Source organism: Lichenostomus cassidix, chromosome 11, assembly GCF_008360975.1.
Source record: "Lichenostomus cassidix isolate B80296 chromosome 11, HeHo_3.0, whole genome shotgun sequence".
Taxonomy (NCBI): domain Eukaryota; kingdom Metazoa; phylum Chordata; class Aves; order Passeriformes; family Meliphagidae; genus Lichenostomus; species Lichenostomus cassidix.
In genome coordinates, this window is record NC_139492.1 from 9,147,861 (window position 1) to 9,161,183 (window position 13,323).

At 39.3% G+C, this 13,323-nt stretch overlaps 1 protein-coding gene across 2 annotated transcripts in view; it reads right to left on the minus strand.

Moving 5' to 3' along the window:
* The window catches only part of NFATC3 (nuclear factor of activated T cells 3), a 64,670-nt gene that overhangs the window by 11,023 nt on the left and 40,324 nt on the right, over positions 1 to 13,323 (minus strand). The window contains exons 7-10 of one of the 2 annotated variants that reach the window (XM_085071823.1): positions 12,393 to 12,448; positions 11,627 to 11,753; positions 8,793 to 9,839; positions 867 to 968 (exon numbers count right to left, since the gene is read on the minus strand). In XM_085071823.1, coding sequence (XP_084927949.1) covers positions 867 to 968; positions 8,793 to 9,839; positions 11,627 to 11,753; positions 12,393 to 12,448 — 1,332 coding nt within the window. The remainder of the gene's footprint in view (positions 1 to 866; positions 969 to 8,792; positions 9,840 to 11,626; positions 11,754 to 12,392; positions 12,449 to 13,323) is intronic. The other variant, XM_085071824.1, reaches the window with a different exon arrangement.

The following is a 13,323-nucleotide window of genomic DNA, read 5'->3' on the forward strand; positions in this document are numbered from 1 at the left end:
CAGTGTGATTTATTTCAATTTCACAGGCAAACTTAAGATCAGTCTACACACTAATTGTGTGAAAGTTTTATGAAGAGCTTGGTTATTTTACTGTTACCAAATCTACCATACATTTACAGGTAGTACCGTTAAAATATCTATGGAGAAAGTAAAATGTGTTAAAAGTGTTTATAATATATGTGTATATGTATATATATATTGCAAAAAAGGGACAGTATAGTTTATGTGGCATTTTAGGTATGTTTGTAATAAAGTGAAAACCACTAAAGTCTAAACACAAACAAGACCAATATACCATGCAACAATTTCTAATATCGTTAGTATTTAGAAGAGTCATAGTGCATAATTATCTTGCTTATAATGTGAAATAAAGAAGCTGAAATAATAAATTCAGATGTTCTTTCCCAATTATAGTGCACATTCAACACTAAATCTAGTTATGAACCTGTATTCCTAATACTTAGACTGCTAGTGCACATCACTGCATTCCATCTAAATTGACATTGCTTCATCTTTTTAAAAAAGAGAAACATTCCAAATTTCTCAGTTAACTGATCTGGCCACTCTTCTACCTTGCCCATATTTGGCTAAAGATTTTCATATCCTCTTTTGCTGTTTTACTAGATTCTACAGCACTCAGGAAGTTCTGTGGCAGCTCTGTATACTTTCAGTGGAGGTTTTTACTGAATGAGTGTACACCTGGTTCACAAATGCTGAATTTCCAACTATTTCAGAATACACAGGTGTCCAATTATAGCAATACTTCAGTATTACACAGTGCTTTTCACTTGTAGCTCTTAGAACACTTTCCCCTTTCCTTCGTGCTCCAATTTCCAACATTGAAGCATTTCAGTAAGCAGACTCACCCTCTAGATTTTCCACATAGGAGTTGGACATGAGTGCTGAATGTTGAGTCCATTTCTCTGTTGAACCTGATGGCTGGTATTCCAGGTCAGAGATAAAACTGTCTGTGTCAGAGAAGAAGACAGACATAACTACTGACTGGACTAAACCAAGAAGTTACAGTTCACTCAACCAGGAAGTGATTTTCATTTTTCTTTTAATAGCACTAAATTTAAATACCCAGTTTCATTCATGACGACTGTGTATGTGACATAAGTAACTATTTTTAAGTTATCAGAGTGCCTATTAAAACCAGTATCACTTATCTTATATATTTAGTTACTTTTCAGTTAGCAGCCAGACCCATAAAGGTAATGGTTAATATTTTTGCATGTCTGCCTAGTTGTATCATCGTGAATTTACATTACTTAAATTTAATTTTAGTATTTGTGTTAGTTTAGAACATTCCTCCTGCAGTTTTCTGAATTTGCTTTACTTACTGTGGTCAATTAGAAGTGCTTGTGGCCCTTGACAGCATCTCCAGGGTAGGCAAAAGAGTCCCTATTGCACCAGCCTTGACTGCCACTTTCCCTCTCCCCAAAGTGGAGCTGTTGCTGTTCACAGCTGCTCCCCCCTTGGCCTGTCCCCCTGCACTTTGCCCAAAGCCCTGCTCTGCACTCAGGCCACACACAGCTCCAAGGGGCAGAGCACCAAGTGCTACCTTGGCACAGGTGGCTCCCTCAGACCAAAGCCATGTGAGGAGCCCTGCAGGTAGTGCAGAGCTGCATTTCATGGAACTGCTTTTCCTGAAGGAAAAATCCATGTCAAACAGTGTATTCGTTACTTTAACCAACAAGTGTGTGTTTATTCGGTTGGGATCACTGGCTATGCAGAGTTTACAACAGGGTTGGATTTGGGTTCTTTTCTTCCTCAAAGACAGGGTTGCAAGTTTAGTAAATTGGGTTTGAACACAATTAACAAAATCACTCTGGACCCTGGCTAATTTGTGCCTTCTGGAGAGAGGCACACACTTATTTTGCCAGCATGGTTTCTAAGCCCTGCTTAGCGATGACTCCTGGGACAACAATGGAATCTACTCTTACTTCCTCCTGAAATTCAAACAGCTCAAATTACCTCTTTGGGTGACTTCTTATGCTTAATTGTTCACAGTGTAAAGTTACATGTGTTTAAATGGGAAGTGGAAAGCATTATCTGGCTTTCAATGAAAATGTCTGCTGCCATTGTGAAGGAAGGGAGTAAATTAAGGACAAATTCTTGTCAAATAATAGGAGATAAGGAAAGAACACTCTTACCCATCAATTGTAGTAGAAACAGCAAGAAAGTGATATTTAAATAAAGATCTACTGAATCCAGGGAGATGGGCAGGAAATTGCCTCGTGATGAAACAAATTAATTTTTATCAACAACCCTCTTTAAAAAGGTGAAGCTTTCAAAAGACCAGACAACAAACACTGACAAAAAGCCTCCAGAGAGAATAGTGGAGTTCATTAGTTCATAAAGCAACAGCCTCTGCACCATAAAGATAGCACAGCTTATACAGTAAGGATTCTATGTCACTCTGGAAGGGAAATATGATTCTGAGCAATCTTTCTAATTAGTTTCATACCTAGCAAGATCCTGCGGTTCTCACATGTGCTACCAAAGCTGCTGACAGCGGTGAGTGTTTGCTTTTATCAATCCCTGACAAACTGTGTCATGCACAGCACACACAATGTCTGCAGCCAGCACCTCCTGGGACAGAGCATGCACTGCCCCGGGCACACACTGCTTCTTGTTTGGGAAATGTGGGACATAAAGCAACAGCCTTGCCAAGTGTGTGACACAGAAGAGAGATTTTGTTCAACACACACATCAGACAGAACTTCAGGTACCAGAAAAATATACATCAAAAACACCTTTCTACTTTGTAAGTTCCTAAACATTTGAGAAAGCTTTTTACTCTCTCAAGTACTACTACAATGCATTCTTGTAACCAAAGAATATAAAGCCAAAATGAAAACCATTCAGTTGAAACAAAAATCAAGAAAAATGACACCCAGTAGATCTGTTTAACTGATCAAAAATTCATACTTTTTTGAATGACCTCTTTGTCCTGACTCCGTCTTTAAGTAAAGAAAGGTTGAGAAAAGCTTTAAACCCTCAATTATCAGCACTGGTTTGGGTGAAAGCAAGAAGTCAACTTAAAATTAGGCAGACCAGAGAGCTACTGGAGTCATTCAATTTGGTTTTCAGGATCTCTTCCTACAGGAGTCAGTTAACTTCCTGTTTTTATAGAACTATCTGATTAAAAGTTTAGCCTGTGTATCCTTTACTGCTGCTGAACTGAAGCAGGATGTGTGGGCTGGGGGACATAACCTAGATGAACTGGTTTTAGAAAAGTAGATCTCCCAAAATATTCTAGAATGCATGACTGCCTGCAGTGTTGCTTCAGTGAGTAGCACAGAGGGGAGTTGTTTTAATATGCTTTTCAAAAAGAAGTTTGATACAATTTGTGTGTTTTAGAGGACAGATGAGTGAATTGTTCTCCTGACAGAGGCAACAAGGATCAGTAAACCTCAAGGAGCACTATGGACAGACTGCAGCACACACTTCCTCAGACACACACCTTCTTCTGTCAGCTCCAGACTGAGCTCTACCAGCTGAATTTATACGTCACATTTCACATTGCTTAGTATATTTAGCCTGGTTTTGACTCCACATGACCAGAAAGTAATACAGTGTCAACTTTCCCTTAAAAAAAAAAAAAAAAAAGGAAGCTGCCAGGCTACAATTAACCCTCAGTCTGCTGTGCTGGAGCAGCCAGTTGATTGTGCTGGTTTGAGACCAAGCCAGTCACACGTCAGGCCATGCTGACAACCTTTCATGCATAACATTTCACCTTTGCTCAATGCTCCACTCTTCAGCTTTTAAATTACTGCTCAGTCTGGATATTTATTTCGTTCATAACACACATTTCTCAAAGCAGATTTCCATACTCTTTCAATACATTTCAGGTTCTGCTATATCACCTCAACACCTCACTGCAGGACTACTTTTTACTGCTGTCTTATACTACTTGACAATACAGATTTAATAATCAGAATACTAAGGATGGAGGAGTTTGAACACAGCTTTACTAAACAATTTATACTAGCATAGTTTTCAGAATGCCTTTTATCAGCAGGATTGTTCTGAGAGTTCCAGGTGCAATGCAGGTTAGAGTCCTTAGCCTTGCTGGGCACACTGCAAGGTGCAACATTTTGTTCTCTACTCATGAGACAATAAAAACACCTTGGATTTGAGATGTACATCTCAAGTTTGAGCTGCACCAGCAAGACAAGAGATTTTTGAGCTGCTCTCCTCCACACTACACCAGACTCCAACATTCTGTACTTTCTGTGCTTCTGCAGATCTTAACATTGATCTGTTCATGAGTAAGTTTTAAATACAGACAGAAATACAAAGTATAGTCTTTCTCCAATGCTTTCTTATTTGTCACTATTTGGATTCTCCAGAAATTAAACTGAAGCTACAGTTAAAAAAGCTGCCTGCAGAGATGTACAAGTCATCTAGCCAAGATCAGAATAATCTGAGCTTCTCAGCAAGAGAATTTATCAGCTAGGGAGTTATCACAGAACCATTAAAATGAATGAATGCTAATGGCTTAGAATTGTACATGGAATGTGTCTGACAAAGCAGATTTATTACTTTATATACACAAAGTGCTTAGGGGATTTCTAGTTATGATTTACAGTAAATGCACACACTGGATTTTCTAATCTCCAGCTTTATGTAATGGAGATGCAATGAGCAACAAAATGTAAGAGGATTAGTAGAAGGTCATCCTGATTTGCTGAATACAGCCAAACATAATACCTTTAAAATGGTTAAATACAGGTGTACGTGTTAGAAATCTCATTACTGCAGAAAGCCATGAAATCCAAGGTAAACTCCCTCCTAAAGTGCGAACCACAAAAGATTAAATTTGAGATCAACAGTATTAGAACAGTTTTAAACCTAAAACTTGACAGTGGGAATAGGTAAACCACCACATTAGGAGCACTTATTAAAAACAGAGGGGGTGGAAATTAATAAGGCCTCATCATATAACCAGACTGAGTCTACCTTCAAGCAGCTTTTCTTTCAAGTGGGGAAGAAACTTTTTAGATGAGTGTGCAGCAGAGCACAGTATGGATGATGGATATGGGAAAGGACAGAAATGACCAGCTGCCTGTTTCCTGTCACTTCAGCAGCCTTGTTTACATCTATTTGCAGCCCTAAACATTCCACTGTCTATCCAGGGAAATGTTAACCTGACATGCTGGCCAGAGGGCTGACTTGCTGAAAGATGTTAAGGAAAAAAAGGGTCCAACACCTCAGGGTGGGAGGGAATGTAGAAGGGACAAATAAAAGTGCAAGAGGTTGCTTTTACTTAATCCCAGCCTGAAAGTTTAGGAGCTTGTGCAGTCTGACTATTGCAAAAACCTAAGCAGAAAAGAGAAATTTTTCAGAACACTTTTGAAGTAGTAGCATACAATATTACTTTGAATTTGTGTTATGTTTCAAATATTTTTTGTAATATAATTTGAATTTCATATCTATGTGTCCCCATGCATCTTCATCCCTTGTTTCAAGTGAATTAGAAAGTGTTTCCTGCAGGGAAGGAAGGATGGGAAGAGGGAAAACAAAACATAAAAGCAAATTTAAGGTGGAGATTAGAAAAGTCTAAGGATATCAACAAGATCCTGCTGAAAACCAAGGTAATGAAGAGTCACACAAACTTTAGTATGGGGGGGGGAAAGGAAAGAAGTGTCCTTTGTTCAGACAAGCAGGGGCAGAATCTGCCTTTGCATTGTGTAACCTGTGTTCAGTCCCAGGCAGAAGAGAGTCCAGCTAAGGGCAAAGGAATACAACAAAATTAAAGATTCTCCATCTGGTCATTGGCAAACACCTTGGACTTTGCTGGGAAGCTGGAAATGTGTTACACTTTCCAGGAGATGCTGGATCAAGACTAATCCAGATGCTCTTGGCTTGAGCACTGATGGATGAAGCAGTTTTGTATTATGTACTGGATTTAGAGGGTTTTTAGTGTGTTTTTAAGAAAATACCTGAATGTTGGCTGAAGAGGCAATAAGATTCACTTCTAGAGGTCTTACTTAAATGAGTTTGTATAACTATTATCCAGACTGCCACTTTTGCAGGTGGGGTGGGGATTTCCCAGTTCTGTGATGTTTTTTTAGTTGGGATTTTGTTTTTAAAGAATTTTAAATTCTATTCTGTCAAGCTACACAGTAATTCCGGGATTAGCTTTGCCATGGGGTAGCACATCTATACTACACTGAAATTCTGTAAAATATTTCTTGAAATATTTTATTTTCTTGGCAAAGAAAATATCTACTATTTTAATTTTGAAACAGTGCACATTACTTAAAAGAAGATAATTTATGCTCTCAGAGTTTTTTGCTTATTTTAAGACTACCAATTTAAATATTTAAGGCCAGTAATCCAGACATGATTTAAAGCATTTTCAATTGGCTTTGCCTTAGTGTTTTATTTTGAGAGGTTTATTTGCCTTAATTGGTAACCCTCAAAAACCTATTTTCCAACTAAGAAAAGCTTTCAGGTTTGATGTATTAGCTAGGAGAACATACTGTATCAACACTCGTTTTATGTATGTAATTATGTTTGGATTTTTTCCTTAATTGTTATAACATTATTGTAGAATAACCTATTTGCTATATGTGCCTGACTCTATTTATACAGAAACTAAAATTCAATTATACATGAAAGAGAAATTTTAAAATTGTTTTTTAAACCAGAGGAATATGTTAGCTAAATTATTGAAAAAAGTGTTCCTGTCTAAACATGTTTTTGGCTTTTTTTTCCCTGAAAGCTGATTAAGCAAAGGAAGTATTCACTCACATTGAGAGAACTGAGCAGCTTTGCTTCTTGTCACTGTGCCCTTCCAGACTTTTGGAACAGCAGGTTTCATGCTCGACATCTGATTTGTATTTGCAGATGGGAAATTCAAACAAACCCCAAACCCAAGCCCCAGGAAATCATTGCACAGCAGCAACATGGAAGGGGAAGGCAGGAATCTGCTCCCAAACCCAGTGCTACTGCCAAGGGCAAGTTCAGCATTTAAATCCATGTTCAATTTTCCATATATGAAGTGTGTTGTTTAATCTGCAGTTATCAGAACTTCTTTAATTTTCTGTAACAATCATTTAAAAAAAGAAGTTAATAAAGCTGTGGCCATTTGACTCCCATGTCCATTGTACTCTAAGCCATCAGCAAGTGGCCATGCTTTCAGTGGGGCTCTGACAGCTTTTCCTGTGATTCCATGTCTTTGTCAGCACAGAAACAAGTCAGTAATTTCAGTATTAAGCAAAGGAAATAGTACTGAAAAGCAACAAATATTTGTGAAGTAGAGAAAAACCCTGACTTTCTTAATACTGTAAATCCATTTTAATTTCTGAACAATTATAAACAAACTGCCAAGATGCTTATAAATGCTAAACACCTCTGCCTACATTGTGAACAATCTAACTACAGTATTTAGTTACATTTTATTTGTTTCTACATCTTTTTTTGTGGGTGTGGAGGGAAGAAGGATGAGAAAAAGGTATGTTCTAACCTGACACTTCTTGAAACATGAGATTTCTTTCTCATTCCTCTATATAGAAGTAGAAAATGCTATTTTTTTGCTGCACACCGTTTCATAAACCTCTCTTTTTTTCTCCCCTCAGCAAGTCCTTGACAGAATCAGTCTCTTCCTTCCTTTCTAAATAAACTTAAGTTGATTGATAAACAGTGTTTCTAAAAAGAGAGCTTTGTTTAATTAAGGTGGCCATTGGACTGAAAGCCCAACTAGATTGGTTTCTCATTTTCTTCCTACTATGCCATGTCTTTAAAGGCATTTCTTACTAATTTTTATTACTACTGTCTGGAGGTAACAATAGCAAAACTCCATTTATGCAAGGAGCTGGACTGACACGGATATTCAACAGATGGCCTACACTTAAGTCTTTACACTACTGCTGATGCAATTAAGTAATTACCAGGGTTAGTTTAAAAAACCCCAAACCACAACATTTAAGGCTACTTTAGAAAAGAGACACTGATACGATTCCCTTCATCAAAACAAACCACATTTTACACAACTTTAAAGGCGAGGCCTTCTGTTCTTCCAGTCTTATTAGCCTGACATGTTCTTTGAATTGCTTTTTCATCTACAACTTAAATAGTCTGGTGTTTAGGATCTGATATTTTTATTTCCTCACTTGGTTGGAAAATTTTATAAATTACACTAAGTATTTAAAGTACAGTCCTTTATAGTCTGGCTTTTAGCATTAGAATACCCTTGTTCTGTTTATGTTAAACAAGTGAATTTCTCAAAAAGGCAGCCAGAGTGGAGAAAGCAAACAGCCACTGTGAGCAGAGGTGCTGAATGATGACAAGTGTCTACAGAATGTCTGTGAGGAGACCAAGACAGTGCCAAAATGCATGTGATAGATTATCAAAACACCAGCCTGCCCTTCAAAACTGTGACAACTCCAAGAAACAAGACTCCACAGTACATCTGTTCAACTTAGATATTATGATTTTCACTGAAACATCAATGAGACAATCAGAAAGGGCTTCAAATTACTTTCTTGAATATATGAAGTCAATGTGGAGGAGTTGATCCTCAAGCCTTGTTTTATGACAAACCCAAAATCCATGGGCAAATTAGACTATAATGCTTGCATTGTATAACTACCAATTAACAGTTAATACAATTAGTTTTAAATAAGTTGTTGCATTGGACACAAAAATATGACTCCATTCCGATGATATAAATTTCCCTCTGTGAAGAGCAGTGTGTTCTAAACAAAACAACCTTCCCACACCCACTTTGTAGTTTAATGCAGATTATACCCCACTATTGAAATATTACATCCACTTACCATCATCTAGTGTGATGTCCTGTAGTCCTATAGTTTGAAAATTCAGTTCCCGGTCTTCAGGCTCTGGTTTGATGTGAACAGCTGCCCCCTCAGGTGCAAAGGGAGACGAGTCACACCCGGGGTGAGGCCCCAGGGGTGACACCGTGCCCAGGGCTCCCAGCGCGGGGCTGGCGGCCTGCGGCGAGTGCTGCCCGGAGCGGCTCCCGGGCGGCGGCGACGGGGCGGGTCCTGAGCTCGGAGATTGGTAAGGCAGAGGCTGGAGCTGCGGGGAAGAGGGGCCGGACAGCGGCGAGTGGCCCAGCGGGTGGGAAGCTGTCGGGGACGGGGAGGAAGCGGCCGCTGGGTTTGGAGAGTGGTACGGGACCTGCTGCAGCTGGGGAGAAGGCTGGCCGAGGGAGCGACTGATGGCAGAGGGGATGGAGCCCTGCCCGGCGGCGGGGCAGTGGTACCCCAGCGATGGCAGGTGAGCGGGTGACTGTCCTGAATGAGCTGCGTGTGCCAGCGGGTGTCCTGCTGGGCTCGACGCAGACACAGAACCTGGATTTGAAGAATGGAACTGCATCGGTGGTAGAGCTTGGCAGTTAAGATTTATCAAATGAGGTACAGCTGTGTCTTGCGGAAATGAAATCGCATCGAACGCTTGGCTGGAGGCAGAGTTCATAGGAAGACCAGGCTGTCCATTGTACACATCGTTAGACTGCATAGGCTGGTAGGAAGGCCTCACGGGAGGTGCTGATGTTACCTGAAAAGACTGAGCCACAGCAGGAGGCAAAACATGACACTCTTCACTTGGACTAAGGTTTCTGCCCTGCATATGTGGCAGGTGTGACACTGCTGAGGTCACCATGGCCGTGTAGGGTGGCTGAACGGGACACACGAGGCTCCTGGGTGACGTGGAGAGCAAACTGTCATGGGGATGGCCTTGCTCTGGCGAAGGCAGCTGGGTTCGCATCGAGTGCAGGCCCTGCACGGTGCCTGGGTGCGGCAGGGCCAAGGATGGAACAGCAGACAAATCCACCTCATCTCTGTGCTCTTGCTTCATTATCACTAGAAAAAATAAAACAGTTTTACAATTCCAGCCCATCTGTCTCCTGTGACAATTACACACCAATTGCTGTTTAACAACCACAATGGCACTGTTAGTGTTGTTCCAATTTCCCTTCTTTTGCTCTGCTTCTTTGATTTTATGCCCGGTATATCAACCCTGAAAAGCCAGAACATCTCTCCCAGCAGGTATTCAAGGGCAAGTATCTTCCCCTCCAGCACACAATTTGCAACTCAGCCAGAGAAAGTCCAGTTCATCTAAAGGATGTTCTCATCACCAGAGTGGGGGAGCTGCAGCTGGGCTCCACTGAAAATAGGCAGATATGAGCTCAGTATCATCCACTAGGAAAAGGTGAAGGAAATTTTTAGCAAGCTTCAGGCTTTTCTTAGCCTCTGATCACAAAGACAGCTGAACTTTGGCAACACATACACTAGTTTGAGTAGTGCACTTTGTTTTAATTACAGCTCTTTAAGCACATCCCCTAGTTTCAGTCATGCAACAACTGCTCTTATAACAGAGTTACAAACTGACACACTTTCAGTTACATGTTCATTTTTTTAAACTACCGGTAGGCTCAGGAAAAGATACTGATCTTAAGTACAAGTAGTAGAAAAATGCTAACACTTAAATGTTTGATTACTACTTTATAAAATACAGTTAACTAAATACTACAGTCAAATGAGCTGTAATACATACAGTGTTTTAAGTGCTTGTGTAATAACAGCTGCAGTTACAATTAAACTTGCTTCATATTTAAGTAGCAACTGTCATTGCTTCATTCCACCATTTAAATAATTTAAATAGAAATATTTCAAATGAAAATATAGTTTAAGATGTGTAACTATCTTAGGAGCTGATATTCTTGAAAAACAGTTGACAAATACCACAGAAATCTGATAACACAGTTAATGTGTACTTGGCATACCAGACACTTCGGTAACACTGCCTAAATTTAAAAAGTAGGTAATTTTAGAGCACAACAAGTGAACACAGCTTATTTTAAATTGTGTTAACTAATGGAAGTTGGCTTTGTCAGCATATACATAAGTTTTAAGAAATTTATATTAATATCCCTATCTGAATCCTTCAGATATCTGACTTCAAATGCTCCAAGCAGTACCAAATGGTCTTCACCGTCACTGGTACCTTGGGAATTCTGACTGCTCCAAAGGAGCACGCAGCTCTTAAAGGAAGAGAAAGTGGCAGGAAAGGAGCAGGCATTGCATGTCTTGGGTAAGCTCTCCCTCACACCAAATGGGAGGGTATAGGCTGTTTTAATTACATCTACAGTTAAAGTGTCCCATTTTTACTTCTGCCTAAGCTACAAACTGATTTGTCTCACTAAGCTGCAATGTGTCCAGAGTGGGGGAAAAAATATTTTGAGCTTCCTTGTATATAAACCTGTTTGTTTGGGGCTTTTTTGTACATTTGAGAGTGGGAAAAATGCATAAATCTATTCTTCTATCTCACTATCCTCCGTGTCATCACCAGGGTCATTTAAAGAGCAGTTTCTGTGATTCATCATCATTCTCAAAAAAAGGCAGAATGCAAAAATTACTCAGTAGAAAGTGTAATGATGAAATAACAGCCTGTAGGCACAGTGCTGGAGCTTATTACTCTATATTTCAGCTTTTGAATTAACCAAACTTTAATAACTGTTTTACAAACGATTCAAAGCTAATCTTATGTACCTGTCAAAGGGACAAGACTGTCTGGACACACAAATAGACTTTTGTACATCTATTAAAATAAAAAAACAAAAGCCACTTTTGTGTTTTTAATTTGATACCTGGTGTATAAGTAAAACGTTGAGATTGGCTTTTTTTCCTCTTGCCATTGCAGAGATAAAACTGCACCTGAACTGCAGCTGTGATGGTTTTGTTATGGTATGGAGGAACTTCAAGTATGATGTTTGCCTGTAGAAAAGTTGAAACAAAGAAGTTTTACACATGAAATGCAAATTAAACTATTAATTACAGAAAAACTAAAACACTTACTGTAAAACTAAAGCACCCTAATATTTTGAAATTGGCAAACTTCAAGTTTATGCACATTACACAGTAAAACAGTACTACATGCAAGCTTTTACTTGGAGAATTTTATCTTATTTTAAACACAAGTGCTCTGAAGATAATGCTTTAATTAATTAGACATATCATCTGAAGGATGCTTTGCTTATCTGCCAGAGCACAAAAAACCCTCTAGCAGTCAAAGAAATGCATTTTGGATCATTAAGCTTTTTTAAAAAAAATTAATGCACTGGAAGTAGTTTGTCATGTTAGCAAAATTATCTTAAGTTTCCTTTTTTTGATTTTAAAGTTATTTTTTCATTGCTTTCACCACAAGCATGCTATTTCCAGTTCCTTCAAAGCATCATCTTAATGGCTACTTTATAGTGTTAAGCCAATTTAGAAGACTACAATTGTCTGTCTGAATTAGCTAGTCATCTAATTACTTTAATAAATGAAGTCTAAATTTCAGAGCAACAATGAAAATGTCTATTTTCACATTTTTAAAAAAATAAACTTTCTAAAGTAAGAAAAATTGTTTCTCACCCCTTGACACTTTTCCCTAATTATTTTCCCTTCTACCTCCCACTGAGGTCGTCCATCTGTTGAGAGAAATTTAAAAATAATTCAAGCAAAAAGCATTTTCTTAACACTTTAATAATTCACCTTAAACATACTTAAATACTTAATATAAAGCTGGATTTATTTTCAGTCACAAAGAGGCTGTTAAACTGACAGACACACATTGTAAACAAAGGATAGAGATGCTTTAGCAGGTTCAACTCAACATGCATTGGCAGTTGCCTGCTGTGCAGGACTCTGCATTTGAACCCCGAGTGCTGATCCCATGCAGGCAGACTGAGCTCCACAGGAGGCTGTGTGTGCTGTCAAGTGCACAGAGGGATTTTCCCCTCATTTTTCTGACAACATTGCTGAAGGGCAGTTAAACTACTACCACTTGTGGTTATTCAAACAAACATGCTGATGGCTGAGTCAGCACACGAGATAACCCAGGCCACTCCTTCCTGCCCTGCCCCACGGGTCACACTCTGCCCACAGCCTTGCTGCCCTGAACCCACAGACCCCATGTGCAATTGCTGGCCGAGCTGGCTGTGCTGGGAGAGGTCAGTCACCTGGGCAGCCTCAGCTCTGCCCTGCCATAACCACGCCCTGAACTGAGCACTTGGCTCTCTCTGTCTCTGCGAGTTGCTGCAGGTAACCAGGGAACTACAGCAGCAGCTGTGCTTCTTCCAAAGGGGTTCAGGTTGTGTGGCAAAACACACTGTTACATAACATATACTGTATTTGCTAATAAAAATAACACAACTCTTATTTACACATGTAATGAAGTAGTAAGATGCAGAATAGGACCCTCTTTGCAAATTTTTTGTAATTTCTTTTGCTACTGTTTTCCCAAAAGTGCAAATCAGGCACTTAAGTGATGACAATGATAATTTAAGCTGTTCAAATTTTATGT